Source organism: Anopheles gambiae, chromosome 2, assembly GCF_943734735.2.
Source record: "Anopheles gambiae chromosome 2, idAnoGambNW_F1_1, whole genome shotgun sequence".
NCBI classification, from domain to species: Eukaryota; Metazoa; Arthropoda; class Insecta; order Diptera; family Culicidae; genus Anopheles; species Anopheles gambiae.
Window position 1 is genome coordinate 37,965,589 of NC_064601.1, and position 18,295 is coordinate 37,983,883.

The window sequence follows — 18,295 nt, forward strand, 5'->3', positions numbered from 1 at the left end:
AGGAATCTTTCGCTATACTTCTTCTTCTATTTGGCGTCCTACGTGGACATGCCCGGGCCTACACAGACTTTAAAGACTTTATCCAGTACCACGTAGCCGGATAGTCAGTCTTTGTTACGGAGGGACGGACAACACATTTGAGAACATTTTTGACATAATATATGCAAACTTAGTTAAATTCACGAGCAAAACCAAATTTTTAGTCGAGCGTACCCTTGTGGATCTAATTTGACTACTGCAGATCTTAGCCTTTGTATCTTGCATTGTTTATATTTTCGGAAGTTTTATTACATTAATTAGTTGTCGTGCTTATTAAGCAAAAAACTGACGAAAGAACTAGAATGAAAGCATTGAAAATTATTGTTTTCTGGTGGTTTGTAAATCCTGATAAATCCTGATAAGACGGACACTCTGTCGTAGGGAAAGAAGGACACCGAATTTTTTGATTTATTTTACTTCTCATATCAATTGAGGTCGAATAGATGTCATCAAATACCTTAAGTAAAGTTATTCCGAAGATATATACCATCCAACAGCTATAGGAAGTATTGAAATAAGAGAGTAGTGAAACACCGGTCAAAATAGCAGTCATACGTTACAGGGTTTTTTAAGCCAGCTCAACATCGTAACACTATTTTTCGAACACGTTAAACGATTGTCAACATCGTACATACAAATAGAATCCGTAAACTCTTTTCGATTTGGTAACACAAGGTTTTGAACGCGTAAAATCCCAACACGAATCTGGAAAATGTATGTTGGATGTTTTGTCCCTGTATGCTATTACTCGCTAGAGACGCTGGTGAGGCACTTCATGAAACCCAATATCGTGCCACGACTTGGACAACTTTAATCAACAAAAAGAGAAAGCACTGATATGAAATTGTTCATGAATAGATGAGAGATTGTATAGGATTACAAATATCAAAAAGTTCAATCTTCAATGGAAAAAATAGCTTCACCTATTAACATGTCCCTCAAACATGCTGTGGTTGCGGACTTTCTGCGGAGTAATTTCCTAGAGGGAAGTTTAAGACTGTTGTTCTGTAAGCTGGTGGAACCTCACCTATAGTGTCCAATATTTTACTAATACTTTAGATTCTGCATGCTACGAGATGTTAGAAGTGGCGCTTACAATTCCTAAATTCACGGCGGAATGAACCGTCGTTGCAAATTGAGCAAGAATTTGTTTATGTACGTACCAGGATGTGGAATTCAATGGGATATGTTAAAATACTATAAACTTCCTCAATTTCTAACGTTATTTACAGGAGTCCATCTTACCATTCCTAGAATACTATATTCCTAGATTTTTAACATTTTCCTTAAGGTGTCCGTCTTTATCTACCTTCCCCTAAATGTTCATGCACTGCAGCTTTGCAGTTTGCAGGCAATTGTATACGACGTTGGGTAGAACGATGAATCATCATTGCCACTATGGTATTTCCAAAGCAAAAGCATTGTCTTTAGCATCTGAATGCAGTATTGAAACAATGCAAATGTCTTCCGCTCATTAATTAATAATTTCAAAGAAAAGACAAATTGTTAAATTATTAATTATTGAATAACAAAATTATTACTGTATTGAAGAAAATTTCCCGTATATTATAATTGCCCTAGAACGCACGCCAAAACGCGCTCTCGCCCACCAACGTCGTCGGAAGCGCACACGTCAAACCATTAATACACGCGTATAAACAAACTTTCGCCTTTGCAATCGGGGGCCATCGAAAACGCAAGAAGCTCCACTCGCGTGAAACCATTCGAGACGGCACAATGGGGTTTTTGCGGTGCATAATGTGCTGTTTACAAATTACCATCAACAGTCGATAAATGGAAACGCCCACACTGCCCGCCCCAGTGAGGGATGTACGAGATACGAAAATTAAAACGACATGTCTGACAGACCTTAAACCGCTCGGTCATATCTTTGCGTAGTCACGGTCATGACCACCACCCCGGCGACTAGCGGATAAGGGGAGACCGCTCACGTGAACCAATCGGTAGATAGCACGGTTAAGCCCTACAGATTAGCGAAATTAGAAATTTTAAACACCGCTGACTGCTTCACCTCTACCTCAAACCTGTTGTTGTTGTTGGGCATTCGAGACACTACGAGGCTGTTCTTGTTGCTGTGTGCGCTGCGACGCGACCATGGAACGCTCAAACACCCTTATTAACCCTTTAGCAGTATTGTGCTGACAGGGGAGGTGAATGATGCACGTTCAAGGTGATCATACCGCGACTATCTAATACACCGCAATCAGAAAATGACAACCTATCTCTCTCGCTGAACGTATGGAGGGGGGACAGAGGCTAACACTCACATCCGGAAAAGTGCAGAGCGGTGACACACTGCCCCGTGAGCGCCTTTACCTTGCAACCTTCGCCTCACCCACATAAAACGCAAGGTCACCATCATCATATCGTCAGCATCATCATCATCATCATCATCCCCATCATTACCGACCGTCATACAATTACGCATCTAGGTGCAGTCGGGTGTCGCTAATGATAGAGAGCAGGTGTGAGAAGCTGTAGAACGGTGCTGCACTACAACAGATGCTACACAAATGTATCGGTTACCAGCAACCCAGAGCAAGTAGGAGACAGATACAGAAAGGAGAGGGAAAGAGAGAGAGAATGCGATAGGGTGGCAGTCAAAGCTAGGACGTGCAAGAAAGGACGTTCGACACTTATCGCGAACGATTTGCTACCCACGTGCAAATAGCCAAGTAGTAGAGTGCCAGTGGAGTGAGTTTTGTGGGTGGAAAAGATTAAAATTTAAACGTACCGTACGGGCCAGTACGGCTTGAGCTTAAGCAGCGCCAATTGTAGTATCGATGGATGAGGCCTACCAAAATCGGGAGGGACGGAAAGTAAGGCAAGGAACGTCAGAATAACATCAGAATATGCAAATTCTAAATCACTACACGGACACAAACACGCGGCGCGCGAAATTGATCGTTCGATATCGATGCAGCGCCCAGCTGGACTTGCTAGCCGTCAGTTCCCACGTCTTCTGTCACGGTCGGCACGGTGCAGGATCGATGATGTCCTTCAAGAAGTTGCGTACCAATATCAGCACAGCTGCTTCTGATAGGTTCCTTCCCACCATCATCAATCGTACCCGTGGCGGCGGAGAGCTTTTTTTCTTGTTCGATAAAGTATTGTTGAGAAATTAACACCTATCATCATCGCTCAGTGTCAATTATCACATTCAACGGATGAAGTGGAGAGCAAAACATACTTCCATGGCTCGCAAAGTAGATATTATACTCCCAATGTACAGATGATTTGCTTTAGCAGAAGGACACTTTACTTAGCTTCAGGAAGCAAACAAGTTTGTTTTTTAAAATGCATCAAAATGAAACGTTTACTCCCTTGTTACACAGACGAAAGCGTACAAAATGCGCAATGGACATAATCTCTAGAGAAATCCACATAATTCCACGGCTAGCTGAAACGATCGAAGGTATTCAATGGTGCCTAAAAAGAGAACTTTTCAAACCAGCAGACGGGCAACATTAATCGTCCAACCAGATGGTCCCGTCAGCTTAGAGCAAATCCTTCCCGCCTGTCTTAACATCGAAAGCGCACCGGTTTGTACAACCGAACGGGTACTTATCCAACCATTTATCTCTACCACACACACGCACACACCCTAACCAACGAATGTAGCATTGAAGTAGATAGGGAATTTATTTTTAGCAGCAGCAAAACCATCCAACCCGAAAATTTCTTCAGGATTAGTGGTTTAACGTGCTGCAAGATGCACGTCGCAATATGAGAATACCCGCCGCCAACCATGCACCCACAAAAATTATGTTCCTTTCATCAACTACTTCAGTGGGTCGTTTTCATTCAACGATGCTTTAGCAAGAAAGCGAAAGAGAGAGTGCGCGCGCAAAACGGTCATCGTACTCATAATCACCACATCCTTACATCGAATGCTGCATCCTTTTTCTTCATCCCGTCGCTACTGTTTATGCAAAACTTCACCTATCTTCACAGACGGCAGGACGACACACCAAGATGGGGAGCAGAAGACAGGTAAGTAAGTACTTGCATCATTTAAGCGTCCATTTTGCTTCATCAGGCGCCCTATTTATAACGGATGTTTTTCTTAGCGACGGCTCTTTATGGTCATCTCCAAAGATGTGAGGTAAGCAGGGCGGTGTGCTTTAGAAAACTTAGTCCTTTACCGTATAGATCATACCGTGATAAAGAGAAAGCATGGAGCATCGACAGATGAAGAAGCTGTTGCCGCGCATGGAAGTGCACAACATGCATCGATCGATTCTATTTTCCAATGCACAAAACTGACCTTTCCAACAATTGTAAGACCAAGGGTATCGCGCATTACTTAACCATAGTTTGCAGCGCTTCTAGTCCGGTTGCTGGAAAAGCGTCACATTTCACAGTCATCAGTGATGGAAACACAAAATAATCTCATGCCTTAAAAGCTTTATTTGATGCTCCATGTATGAGAAACAGTCGTGACGAACGACCGATGAGCATGCAAAGGGCCCATATCGTTTGGATGCTCCAAGCGAGATCCTACCCCAGTACACAAGCGTGTATACAAACTGTCGTGTTCATCCAGCGTGTGTGTTCAGCGTTAAGCACGGTGAGATGAGAACAAAACTAATTTCCCTAATGGACGATCGAGATACGTAAGCCACATTAACTAGAGAGATAGAAAGAAAAAAAAACTGGAGTATGGGAGTGACGACGAGTTCATCGGTAAAATTTGAACGAGAAAAAAAAACTACACACACCACCCGCTCTCCATGTTCTGGGTGCGATTTTCCTCGCTAACGATGTCCGGTTCACACCACGCGAGTCGGTTTAAATATTTGAATAGCTTTAAATTATTCAGTCACGCTTCACGGACGGCCGCGATCAGGTTTGTGTCAAACGGTGGTCGTCCGCAGGGAAAGGATGTCGTTCGCTCCCGCTGTACCGTGAGTGTCAATCAAGTTCGTGTTCGGTGGAGCAACGGTCCCCGGTTGACACACCGGGGGGTGTGATTGCGGCGAATGCACTTGTGCCTTTTCTTTTCCTTCGCACAATCGCTGCAGTGCGGCAAGTGAACAAGTCGGTCGGCTTGTTTGCATTAGCGATTTGCTTGTTTAACTGAAGACACTTTTCAAGTTTGTCTTGCACTGTCACGAACCGGGACAAACAATTTCCAACGATAACTTGTGGAAATCAGAAAAAAAGACAGGGAGAATCTTTTGTTGAATATCCTATCCTAAGTTTAGATATTTTAGATTTTTTACGCCTACTGTTTGTGCAATATTCGTGAGGTTTTGCTTGCACCACTCACATTTCAACAAGCACTGCACATTGCACAACTTCCTTACCTGGAAATTAAAAAGAACAGTGCAGCCAATCTTACGCAAGCGTGTTTATTCTTAAGAAACACAAAATTCAGTTTGAGTTCTACCGTTGAGAAGATTATTCAAACTTTTCCCCCATTTCACCAATCGCTACATTCTTCTACTGCCTTTGAAACAACTTTGATGCTTGTGGAAAACTTCCGGATCCTCCTTCAGTGTTTGGCAAATAGTTTGCCGGGCAACTTAAACAACAATTTCAAGCAGCTAAACTATTTTTAACGTTCCGCGTCAAGTGCGAGAAACCAGAATGGGAAACCAGACGCGGTTAGCCAACAGGGATAACCTAGTTATTTTCGTGTTGGAGTGAAGATTCCGGTATCTTCAAAAAATGTTCAACGATACCAGTGAAACGAGTTTCGCCTCGCGCAACGACGCTACTAACCGAAACACGCGCTAGAAAATTGATTACACCTATGCCGTCATAGCATTGTAGATAAGACAGAATGTAGAGCACGACACACACCTCTGCCTATCTAATAATAGCATCAAATATATACCGCTGACCACCTGTCCGTAGCTTATCAACTTGCAATTGCTGTGACAGCTTCGAATGATAAGAAGTTTGCGTTGATTTTTATTGTCGCTTAACAGGTAGCCAGCACACCAATGTCAACTGCCACCGACATTGATGATTGCCAAATTAAATCACTGACAAATGTGTCCAATAAAATCTCAACAATTGGTCAAGCTCGACAACCTACCAGTGAAAAAATCATCAATCATCTGCAGCGTGTCAATATTGCAGCATTCATAATAACTTTCTTTTGAGTGAAAGCCTTTCGATTACGTAAGCCTTCAAGCGAATAGCCAAGCAGGGATCCCCCACTGCGAGGAGTGTTATTGTAAAGAACGGTAAGACCCGGCATGCCCTCTTATCAGTAACAGCTCGGTTTGAACAGGCCCATTGGAACGCCAATGTAAGCGAACATGCACAATAAATCAATTTTGCTTCTAAAGCCCTGACATTCGCTTTTATCGTAAGCTTTGTGAACAAAGGCACAAGCAGTACTCCTCTTACCGGCTGCTCTAGAACAAACAATGAGACGCTAGGCTTCTCCTTCTCGCAACAATATTACACCAACGGTTGATTACGAGTGCCCGAACGATATTATCGCGATTCTATCGACAACAAAAAGAACCAGAATAATGATGATGAAGGCGAACGGTGCTTACCGCGGTTATCTTCCCACCCAGAAGGAGGACCCGCTTGTGCAAGCTTTTCAAACGATCAAACGCTAACCAACCTCAAGTGTGTTGGCCAATCAACGGCCAATCGGCCCGCGCGAGATGGTATTACTTCCTTCCTCGGTAAGAACGGCCTCGAACCGAAATGGGTTCGATTCACGCGACTGATCATTGGCATTGGCCGGGCTAGTAGTGTGTCGACTAGGTCGTCCAACTTCTCCACCTACCTGTATGTATGGTGAGTTTAGATTGTGGAAGACGTTTTGCTCTGGACAGCCTGGAAGAACATGGGTGTGCAAAAGGGCGGTGGGTCGTAAATTACGCCAGTGTTTTATTTCTTCATTACGGTTGATACACTTCCGCTTGCGGAACAGTTTTAACGGTGAAAATCGTTTCTCGTAGCCGTTTTAGGTGCCCTCGAAACAAAACGAAACAATTGACTCGTCTTGTTTTTGCGAATTCCAATGCCAAAATCAACCTTATTATTGAAAAAAATGGAAAGAAGAGAGGAAGCCACAATTTTCTTCCATTAAATATAACCTTAAGGATTCACAGTACCTCTACAAACGGGTAGTCTTTTTCAGAATCTACAATTTCCGATTTTATAATCCGTGTCAGCCAAGTTGATGTTGCAGATTCACACCTCCCAAACTGACCACATTTTTCCGAATGTATTTTTTGCTTGGTAATTGTTATTCAAAGAAAAATGTCAGCGAAAGATACTGTATTTTGATAAACCTTTAAGCTAACCATGTACTGGTCGAAACAATTCATCGACAAAGATTTGAGATTTGTTAAAATTGTTAATTTAAAATCAGTCGCAAACATTGTCAATAATGTGAAAACCAACAAGCATTCCAGAGGGTCAGACAAGCATGTAATTGACAGGATCAGCAGGATTTAGTTTAATATTAGCTGCTATAACTTGATAAAAAGATCTCAATAAAGATATAAGCATGACAGATGATATCGAGCCGAGCCACAGTTGGTAGCCAAAATGGAGAGTAATCATGATCTATACTTTCTTATGACCATCAGTATCTGCTAACTAGTAAGTGTAAATAGTGATTTGTCACAAAGTCCACTAAGCCTCATTCCGTTACATTCCACGTCCAACATCCCCTTTTTCTGATAAAGGGGCCCTTCACGATTCTAGTCAGCTTTTTGTATGGAGTTTGACAGTTGGAGGCTGAAATCATGGAAACACTCCATACAAAACCACACACAAAACTAGCCTGTAATTTTCAGTCTAGATTATTCTAGCCTCAAAGCTAGAATTAGATCTGCTCATAAAAATGGCAAAACAAGGTGATGTTTAGATTTATCCCAAGGTGCATTAAAGAGTTCAGGTGATGGAATATAGAATCAAAGTGTATGTAGTCCAGGTGGTCTCATAGCATGTTTTTTATAACTAACTTTGAACATAACTTTTTGATAGAACGGGTGAAAACATTTGCTTAAACAAGATTTCTGGAGGCTTGACGAATACACAAAACACTCTTTAGATCTTCCTTCAGAAGCAGAAGCGATAAAAATCAGCCTTCAATATTCATACACCTTGGGATAAGCCCACCTGTATATTATACCGACATAGATAGCTGCTCGAAAACTGCTATACAATGCAAACAGCTGACCGGATGAAATTTCAGCCTACGAACTTAAAACGGAAAGGGCCCCTAAGTTAGTTTTCTAGTTTAGTCCTCTTCTTAAATACGACGCATTACAGCGTGTCAACTCTTCTGAAAACTCAAACTATCAGCACTCTAATTAAGCTGCACAGTGACTCGCCAAACTTGGTAAAGTAAATACAAAAAAAAAGTTTTAGTATCAAATGTCAGAGCAAACTTTTCAACTCACAGCCCATCAGCCATAAAGTTGAAACACGATTTCCACGTAATTTCTCAACAACCAAAAAACGGCTTTTGTGGGGGCGGCGTACATAGCGTTTTCTTAACAAACCCAGAAGAGCTCATACCGGTACCGGAATATGAGCCGCAGCACATTTCCACCGGATGAGATATGTTCCAATTTTCCACAGCAAAACCAACCAACCGTTTGGCAATAGGTGGTGCCAAACACCAAACCGCACCACCCTAGGGGACTTTTTGCATGATACCCCCCGCCCGGTCGGTCGTTCGTGAGCAGTCAAAACAGCCCAGAAGATTCCGTCGGTCGTTCCTTAAATTGAACGGGCGGGCACAGCATTAAGTAACGCGAGCCCGCGTCGTTGGCCGGTGGCTTTAAGACGCTTGCAGGCAACTGCCGGGGTTGGTGGTCGGTTTGCCCTGACGATGATAAATAGAGCGCCCACCCGCAATGACGATCTTATGTCAACCGGCGTGAGACCATGACGTCATGTCAAGCCCGCCGCCGGGAGACGAAACATATGGAAACCGAATCAGCAGCTCGCCCTTTTGCAGTAAAAACAAAACCGCTCTTGTAGGTTCGTTTTACGTTCTCTTCTTTTTACCCTCTATTATCCTTCGTCGCTTGTTCTGCCATTGCGATTACATAATACGCCGGGGCAGGCTAAACACACGCACCGGGAAACACACACACTTGTCGCTACGGTCGCCGGTCCACAGCTTTCCGCGTTATCATTGCTATTATTGTTATTATTACTATTATTGCTTCTTTTCATAAACCAACACACATTCTTCAGAACCTTTCCCCTACTTTTCCTCGCTGGCCGTCGTGGGCCGACTGCTGGAGCTGCCACGGGCATTGCGGTACAGTTACGAACAGCAGGTTTGCGCCTCCCTTTCATATGACGCAAACTCCGATGGTTATGCGTTTTTGTGTGTGTGTTCTCGTACTTTGGTTGTATTTTCTTATACAGCTTTGCTATTTTGCGACCGAACGATGAAAAAATACAGCCCCGTTTGCGTTCCCTACAAGCAGACTATTCGCAAAGCGAAGTGGGGAGAAAAGCTTAGACGTCAACGTCGTTCGTTGGTAATTTGGAAAAATGTTTATTCCCTTACAACTGCCCTGCGATGCAGGCGAGGGAAAAACATCCGCTCATAAAGAAGCATTTTTTTTGCACCCGTACTTTACGGCATTGCGTTGACTTTAAATTTTATTTCACCGGGAAATACTAAATTGAACATTTGCATCTAAATAAAAGGGAGGTTTAAAGCACAGAAAACATCATCCACCATCAGTATAATTGATTGCGGTAAAAAAGTGGATAATCGTTAATAAGGCTTTTCTTGACAAGTCGCATAAATGTTGCATGGGATTACAAAAAGGCACAAGAACATCAAACACACACACCCACAACGAAGAACTTAAAAGCAATACAAAAAAGTAATAATTTCAACACTACACACAGAAAACTCAAGCAAAAAGACTGCACACAACCGTAAGTCTCCACAACCAACCCGTACCATTCCTTCCCATTTAAGACTTTTAAAAATGAAATTAAGAACATTTCCACGCCCGAATGAACACAAGCCGACGACGGGAAGTGAACGACGGGGTTGGTGGGGGTCGGGGGGAGTGTGGATGGATCATTTCACCATAATTAAACAGACCTTGCCACGTCTTTCGCACTTGCTGGGTTTCATCAGCAGCTCGCTTTGCTGCTGCTGGCTGCTGACTGCTTGTCGAGTTTTAAGTTTCTGTGTGGAACGGAACGCACCGGAGCGCGCTTGCCACAAAAGTAACGAATACAGAGGAAAAAACAGACAGACAACCAAGAAAAACACAAAATAACATTAAAAGCTCTCGGGCTATGAGGGGTAGCAAAAGCAAAACCACTTCCCGAGTGCCGTCCTCCACCATTTAGCATAATCGCGCGCTCTCGTGTGTTCGCAACTTCAATCTATAGCTTTTATTTTCATTATGCGCGGTTCTGGCAAACTTGCCTGCCGATACTATCGGTGTAACGCAATTTACACTTTTACCGTACCGTGAAAAAAATGTTTAAATAGCCGCACAATTGCTTGCGCTCTGGAGTGCTGAAATTTCAGCATTTGCAGGGTCATGAAACATGGAACGGTGCACGGAAAAGAATTATCGATGTTTGTAATAATCCGAAACGAACCACATTCAATGATTGTGTAATCGAATAAACAACTCCTTATCAACCGCAAAATGCTTTTAAATAATCAAGTAAGATCGCTTTCAATTCACGCTCATTCGGATAGAAATGTATGAAAGTACAATTGCTCCTTTGAGTTGAAAAAGTATGAAACCAAACATCAAATAAATTAACAAAACAACACGGCAAAACGGCAATGGTGGCGTATTGACGTATCAGCCACAGTAAAGCAAAGGAGGGCCCTATTCACCACCCAAAAGCTTTTGTGTTTCCTTTCAAACATTTTATTGCTAGCACGAACGAACAACCAATCGTAAACACACAATTTTCCATTACAAACCTCACACGTCCGGTCCTTTTCCAGCGCTCGTCGCTTGTGCGGTAGGCAGCAAAAGCTAACAAAGCGAAAAACCCACACGAACTTGCCATTCATTCTTTGGGCCACAAATTCATCCTCACACTTAACCTGCTTTTGCTCAGAAATAGTACGTCCATTCCTTCGGTGTGAATGAATCACACCAAAAATGTGTGAGTGTGTGTCACGGCAACAGCAAATAGGATTTTTCCAATTCAATCATCCAAAATAGCAAAGCGTTGGGATGTTTTGGGCCGGAAGTTACCATCGAATGCTTTGCTTTCGCAGTGAAGAAAAAACCTCCGTTGCCGTTTAAGATAAAAAAAAACAATCTCTCTTGGCAACTTTTTTAAATCATGTTTCAATATTTTTACTGTGACGCACACACTTGTCTAAAAAAATGCGAATTTATTTGCCAATTTAAGTATATTAATAAGAAAAAAAGGTAAAAAAATAAATATAACAAAAAACAATGTTTCAGAATATGATAATATTTTTAAATAAATCGACAAGGAACAAAAATAAAATGAGCACAAAGTAAATTTTTAATTAAGACCTCTAAAACGTTTGGAGAGTTTCTACGATTTCATTAAGCAAATGAGCAAACTAGCATTGGAAAAATCCATAATTACAAAACCAATTAAAAAAATACCGTCGCAAAGGTACAGCACAACCATTATGTAACTATTTATTCGATAAATTAAAAAAAATCCACACACACACACACCGCACACAAATACAGTACACATAAAGAACACAACAACAACAACAAAAACTTAGAAAATACCATAACCATACAAAAAAAAATTAGCCATAAATCCAGCACACCCACACCATAAACACAACATCGAGAAAAATGCAAAGATCGAGCAGCCAAAGTCCAGGAAACATCAATTGACGGCCGGGGATGGCCCGAGCTGGTGGGTTTTGATGGTGAAGGGACATAAAACTAAAGCTAGCGAGCGATCTAGAGTCGGTGTTAGTTGTTGTTTTTCTTTTGTGTGTATTCTGTTGTCTGTTAGCTGGACAAGTGGGAAGGAAAAATCGTTCAATTCACCTGGCGAGGACGGTCCCGGGCTGGGACCGGCACTGTCGTTCGATGGAAGCTTGGGCAGAAGCATCTGCAGTGACGTTCGGCGGTTTTTCTTCTCCTCCGTCTTGACGTCTGCGGCCACGATAGGAACCCCCAACAGGCGGATCGTGGGTGTTGTGGGTGGGTGAATGTAAGAGTGTAGAGTGTGTGTGTGTGTATGTGCAACGATTAAACAAAACCGGAACACACCAGACACGCGACGAAGGGACGACGGCAACGCGCACAAAGTGCGAGATAGAGTGAAGAAAAGAAAAAAAGAAAACGAAACCAAACAGAAAGAAAGGATGATGAGTAAAGTATGTATAAATATATAAATATATGGTGCACTCTCACACACACAGACACATGTCCTACGTGATGTCGAGTAAATGGAGCACATCATGGAAGTAGTACCAAACTGCTAAAAATAAAATCCTAATCATTCGAAGATGAACACATTTATAAATAAAAGTATGAAGGTGCGGACAGAAAGGGAGGGCGGACAAACATCCAGCGGAGTAGATTATATTGTAGAGATGATCGCAACCTGTTTCTTCCATCCACGGCTAGTGTCACGTGTTACGCAGATGGTATTATTTTTTATAGAATCATTTTTCGCAGCATTTTTACAGCCGTTGCCGTTGAAGTTCGTGTCTAAGTCGCCTCTTAGGCTACGAGGTAGAAGTCTATGACCAAACCATCACCTATGTGCCCCATGCGGCCCGCGAAGACTTACTGTATGTAAATCAAACAAAATATGCTCTACACTATCTATAAGCTGCACTAATATTTTTACCATTTCACTTTCAGTAGAGAACATAGTAAATTTCTATAAATCCTCCATATGGCACCTCTAAAATGTTTTGTTGAGAGACTGGGAGATAGGGCAGATTTTCAAACTTAACGTTTCTTGAAACGAATTTGGTATTGATTTGGCATACACTATAATTCCCTTTTCACTTATGTTGTAAACTCTAGAACAGTGCTGCAAAATTTCATGAGAATCACGTGATAATCGCGTGATGATAATTGCTGATACACTCTGAAAGTGCGTCATGACATGCCGAACGCGACATGCGCGTGCTTAAGTCAAACCCGATACACTGACTGACAAGCTGAGCTTAATGCCTGCGCAAGCATAAACATGATTTTTTCTGGTTGTGAACAGTGCTGCCAAATGCCACTGTTTCAATCACCAACACTCATGACTGAAACGAAGCTCAAATCAGCTCACGTGCACAACTGAGATGGTGAAGTTAGTTGAGAGTTGAGAGTTGAGAGTGGTGAAGTTAGTTGAAACATAATCATGTCAGCGTCACGATCTCTACTGTGAGGATCAGAGGTGAGACTCAAACAGCTGGTGTATCAAACACATGCTTGGTGACATTTGTTTAGCACGCAACTCTTGGTCTCTCACTTGGTCACGACATTCTCTGTCGGTGATAATCACGACCAGTGTAGTTAATTGTCGACATTTTTTTATGATATTCGCAGTAAGCGGCTGTCAAAATTATTTTTCGATCGTGATATTCGTGGTTACCATGACACGACTTTTGAAGAGCGACAATCATTTGGGCAATAACATTCAATGCTTTTGCGATGACATGATTGCAAAAAGAGTAGAATGAATGTCATTTGACATTTTTCATGTGACGCTATAATTGCTTAATCGTGCATTTACCTTACTTACTTAGCCAATAGACCACTTGATATTTTCACTCAGTCAACCAGGAAAATGGTGTTCGCTTACGCGAGTATAGAAATTCACGCGAAAAGACGAAAAAGGAACCATTTTTGATGAATATCTAGTTCACTTAAAGTACGGAAAAATAAAAAATCAAATGAATGTACCAGAAAAATATCATCGTGTCAAACGACATTTTTCCGTAATTGTCGAATGAAAGCGTGAATCTAGCATGCAATGCTTCAAAAACTATCTTTTTTTTTATTTTATGTCGACGACTATCACCGTTCGCAACACTGATCACGACATTCACGGCGTAGTCAAGTGACATAGATTTGGCCTGTGGTCCCAAGCAACAAAATGAACATGTGTGTGACTGACTGACACAAAAGTGACTGACCTAGTCGGTTGGTTGCTAAAATGTCACCAATCATTAATTGGTCACACCATCTGTTTGAGTATCACCTTTGATCATCACAATTGAGTACGTGACTCTGATGATATGGGTTTTTGTTTCAGTCAGATTTTTTATGACATTGACAGTGACATTTTCTTGAAAAAAGAATTTCTTAATTATTTTCTATCGACCGTATTGAAAGTCATCACAGCAAGTGAAAACATTTAGGTTGAGAACAGGAAGTTGGACTTACGCTAATGCCTTAGGAGTGCATCCATTACCTTTCCAAGAATTAACTTAATCGTTTCGAGAATGAATCATAATTTAAAAAAAATGCTAGTCATCTTTCTGGATTAAATTATTCTTTCTTTGTAGTTGAAATTCATAACCAAATATTGCATTTAAGCTGTGCTCAGTTCTATCCGTTTCGTTCTAACCGTACACACAAATTGCAATGAAAACAACTTCACATTCATTTGCTGTTTTTAATTAGCATATACCACTAACAATTTGATAACAGAGATAATCCTAACGAAATAACCCATTTCGCGCACGCTACTCATCTCACTGAAGCTAACGTAGGTCAACCTCCCTTTGCTAGGGTAGCAAACTCAGAATAGGGTTCTTTCAACAGAACCACCCGTGCGTCATCCCAATCGTCGTCACTGACAACAGGAAAACGGGCAGCACAATAGGGGTGCAAACCGTACCACTCGGGGCACTAATTAGTGTGTGTTGCCCCGTGTCATATCGCACGCCTCCCTGTACCCCTCCCCCCACCATGTCCCCTCATAACCAGACAGCACAGCACATTGTAGTTTGCATGGGGCAAAGGACTAGAGAGACAAAAAGGGGGACGCGTGTCATATCCTTTTGCTCGTTTGTAAAACTAAGGCAAAGTAGAAGCAAGATAATACCGAGCCATCCACCTTTTTTTTCTATTCGTCAGTGACAAACGAGATGCTGTGTGGTAGCGTTTCGCGCCCGTTACCTGGAAGACGTTAGCTAAAACGGAAAGCTTTGAAGCAGCACACAAAACAGTTTGAATTCATGAATAATAAATCTTAACAAGTAACAAAAACACAGCATCAAAACCAGCAATGAGCTGTGGTTTGTCACCATTGTTTGTACATCTGCAATGGTTGCACTGAGCTGCAAAACGTGAGAAACGGTCACGAATGCACGTTCCCGGGTGCAATAAATAAGTACTGACACACACTGGTTGTTAGATGACTGTGGCTTGTTGTAACTATAGTGAAGGCGCCAGGGTCGTAAAGTTCGAGCAGTAAATCATTTCACAGTAATAGTAATAGTGAGCCCAGCATTCGAAGGTTGTTACGCTATTTTGAGCTGAAAAACATTTCAGCCTAAGCTTGGGGGGGCATGGTGGGCAGTGAGGGCGGAACTTGCCAAACAAGACGTCATCGGGGCAATAACGTTACTTGCGATTGCTGTAATTTGATAGGGAGATTATGAAACTCACGTCATTTAACAAACATGAATTGCAATTCTCTAACTACACAGGCTATTTGTGTGTATTTTCCAAAAAGGAAAATTTGTTTGAAGTAAGTGAAAAAGTTTTCTTTTCATTGGTATGTTTCGAAACTCCTAAAAAGCAAAGCCCACACTTCAAGCAGTAAATTCCCCTGCCAGATGAATTCGCAAGGGGCTTCCCTCTAGATGACTTTTATTGATTGTTTTAGCAAACAAATCCTTGCGTGTGGTGAGCAATTTCACATTCCCTTGCACCATTTCTCCTATCGCAATCAAAACCATCTCGTCGGTTTCTGCTGGAATTTCCGTGTCCCAAAGCCAGTAATAAATTGCAACATCGGCTCGTTCGTGTGCACGAGAACGGCGGCAAATGTGCGCGCGAGTGATTTACAATATCACCCCCGTCCCCCAACAAAACACAAACCGTCACATACAGGGCGGCGAAATCGATCAAACTCACAATGCCGTCTCCGGTGTCACGGACACGTGTTTCCTTCGCCAGACGCTGGGGCCTGGTGAAAAGTCCCACTACCGGCACTGGAAGTGTCAGAATCAGGATACGGCACGGAAAGCTGGACCAACATTCCACCACACAGCTGAAGTCACCGGTTTGGCGTTCGGTTCCTAGCAGTTGTTCAAGCGTTGGAAAGTAATACGAAATGGTGGTGGGTATGAGTGGAATGGAAAAAAACAGCACACACCGACCCAACCACAACCAACACAAACAAATCCAAACGCTAGCACAACCGCACGACGGCGCCAAAGTGTCACGACGGTGGACAGTGCAAAATTGTCTACTGACACGCGATTGAACTTTTACTCCCTCTTTCTATCCCTCGGTGTGGTGGCCTTCCGGTTGAAGCCATTGCTCGATCGTTGCAAATTGTGCCCTCCTTACGTCAGGGCGCTGCTGCCGGTAAGTAATGTTCGATGGATGAGTTGTTTATTTTTTCATTTTATACTTAAACCCTCTGTTCATAAGTAATATATCCTCCAAATGTCCAACGGCAGCAGTGTAGAGTGAGTAGATGGATTATTTAACCTCTGGGCGGGGAAATGGAACCGTTTCACGCGATTGCATTTTGTGCCTAATGATTTGTCGTTAGTCGTCGCGCCACCATGCAACTTATCACAACCGAAGTAAAGATTCCAGTTTTTTGGAGGTTCAAGATGAAAATTACAAAAGAAGGTATTACTCCTTCTTAATAGAAATCAAGAGGCAAGTATTAACATTGTCCTATTCAACCTTCAGTTTTAATCAAAGCCTGTTGAACATGTGGTTAATACCGTTTTGAGTCCAAGATCCATTAATAAGCTTATTTGTTGACTTTTGACATGTGAATGAGGAAAAACATTTACCCCCTTTTTGTTCGTGAACTTTAAACATTTTAAACTACTTTATAATGTTCATACAAATTGAATACATTTAAACAAATCTTAAATGTTTGTTGAATTAAATACATTCTCCAGTATCTGTATTTGTACAAAATTATTAACAAAATATTCCAAAAAACGACGTCATTAAGGCAATAAGTAATAGTAATAAATAAATAATGTTCCTGTCATTTCATCTTTTAAAATCTCTTCTATCGAGTATGCACTCTAGTTGTCCAACTATTGTGTTCTACATGTCAATCAAAGATCAGATCACATTTATGTTGTGTACATTTACCACTGTTCTTATCTTATCACAAATGATTCAAAATGTCAAGTACCGTTTCAGTTTGATTGGAGCCCTAATATTTACTATGATAGACCCAGAAAAAATACCACCTTAATTTAAAAGATAGTCGTGAATTTAAACAATTCTTGATTTAAAAAAAATGTCTTCGGCAATCTAGTCACACGAGTGTTACATGAAATTATCAGTTCATGTCACAGGTTGAGGTCTTCAATAAATTAAAGTTTATTTTCAGGTAAATGCATCTCATGCCTCTACAATAGCCAAGTAAATTTCTTCCAATTGGGTATATTTCTCTACATATTGTACAATTTTCAAGCGGAAGTTGAATATTTCAAAGCAATACAGGGCCAATTCTATGAAATGAAATTAAGCTGTACCACCGTACACATATATTGTGGTCCAGACGGTTTGATTTCCAACGAATTTGCTGGTGGTTTGTGTAGTGCACCACACGGGGTACTATTTATTAATATTATAAAAGAGCTATTCCAACAGATTACTTTTTGAAATGTTGTCTGAATTTCTTTATTGATTGAGAGAACAAGACTAAAGATAGAAGGGCTTTTTATACAAATATATAGTATAAATCCGTGTGAAAAATGTACCAGAGCTTAGGGTTATAAATTTAGTGCGATTTAGTTGCCATTCCTATCATTTGACACAAAAATTAACACAAATCCAACTTTTAATTTTACGTTTTGAATTTTAACTTAAAGACTGCTGATGTTTGGGGCCAAAAATTCGATTATTTCATCATTTTTATTGATTTGTCTATTTGGATGGTTGATTTTCCGTGAACCCTTTTATGAAATTAAACTATAAAGTATGTAAACTGTTTCAGCTTGAGATTCCTTATCGATTTCCTTTCCAGTCAGCTGCTAGACACTCTATACGATAGATGTTATGTTTCACAAAAAATGTACTTTGTTTCAGATATTTTAGCAAACATCGACAACCGCAGATATTGAATCGTG

At 41.4% G+C, this 18,295-nt stretch overlaps 1 protein-coding gene across 8 annotated transcripts in view; it reads right to left on the minus strand.

Annotated features, from left to right (window-relative positions):
* LOC1270948 (oxysterol-binding protein-related protein 8) overlaps positions 1–18,295 on the minus strand; it is a 36,671-nt gene that overhangs the window by 14,141 nt on the left and 4,235 nt on the right. For 5 of the 8 annotated variants that reach the window (XM_061641363.1, XM_061641362.1, XM_061641369.1 and 2 more), the window contains exon 3: positions 12,048–12,155. The exons of the other annotated variants lie outside the window; for them this stretch is intronic. In XM_061641363.1, the coding sequence (XP_061497347.1) occupies positions 12,048–12,155 (108 nt within the window). The remainder of the gene's footprint in view (positions 1–12,047; positions 12,156–18,295) is intronic. 8 annotated transcript variants of the gene reach the window in all.